The 689-nt window shown below is 57.9% G+C and overlaps 1 protein-coding gene across 2 annotated transcripts in view; it reads left to right on the top strand.

The window, feature by feature from the left end:
- The first annotated feature begins 276 nt into the window (after nt 1–276).
- The window catches only part of sult4a1 (sulfotransferase family 4A, member 1), a 48,661-nt gene continuing 48,248 nt past the window's right edge, over nt 277–689 (top strand). For both annotated transcript variants that reach the window (XM_020511653.2, XM_048608078.1), the window contains exon 1: nt 277–518. In XM_020511653.2, coding sequence (XP_020367242.1) covers nt 350–518 — 169 coding nt within the window. In that variant the 5' untranslated portion in view covers nt 277–349. The remainder of the gene's footprint in view (nt 519–689) is intronic.

Genomic DNA, 689 nt, shown 5'->3' with positions numbered 1-689 from the left:
TGACTGCATTGGGTAGAATAAGGGATGGGGCACATCCACACGGGATGCAGAAAGGCCGGTGCAGTGGGGTTGGTTGGTGCATTTTAAGTTCAGTTTTTGCTTTGTCTTGGACGAATATTTCAAAGGAGTCACGATCTCCCTGGCACCTTTTCAAGGAGGAGTTCGTGATTTGAACGGAAAGATTAGTGAGTGGTTTTATTGTCGGCGGACTGGGAGCTGGTGTCTGCGCCTTTAAAGCTGCCGGGGAGGAGGCTGGAGCCGCTGCGGAGTCCGGGCTGTTAGCAGCGGAACAGGAGCAAAAGGAGAGCGGGCTGTGTGCTGAGGCTGTGCCCCCGCCGCCCCCGGGAGGATGGCAGAGAGTGAGGCAGAAACCCCCGGTACCCCGGGAGAGTTCGACAGCAAATACTTCGAGTACAATGGAGTGCGGCTGCCTCCCTTCTGCAGGGGGAAGATGGAGGAGATCGCCAACTTCCCGGTCAGGGAGAGCGACATCTGGATCGTCACCTACCCCAAATCCGGTAGGAGCCCTCTACCAACACCACCACCCACAGCCCGCTCCGGTTCCTGCAAACCCCGGGGAGGTTGGGGGTATGGGGTACCAGCAGCTGAATCCTGCACTAACCCTGAGCCGCATTGAACAAGCTGCAGAGACACAGCTACAAGCTAACAGCAGCAACCTCCACCCCCCC

Source organism: Rhincodon typus, chromosome 18, assembly GCF_021869965.1.
Source record: "Rhincodon typus isolate 14 chromosome 18, sRhiTyp1.1, whole genome shotgun sequence".
Taxonomy (NCBI): domain Eukaryota; kingdom Metazoa; phylum Chordata; class Chondrichthyes; order Orectolobiformes; family Rhincodontidae; genus Rhincodon; species Rhincodon typus.
Note: the sequence above shows the minus strand (reverse complement) of the source record. Positions and strands in the feature narration are given on the sequence as shown.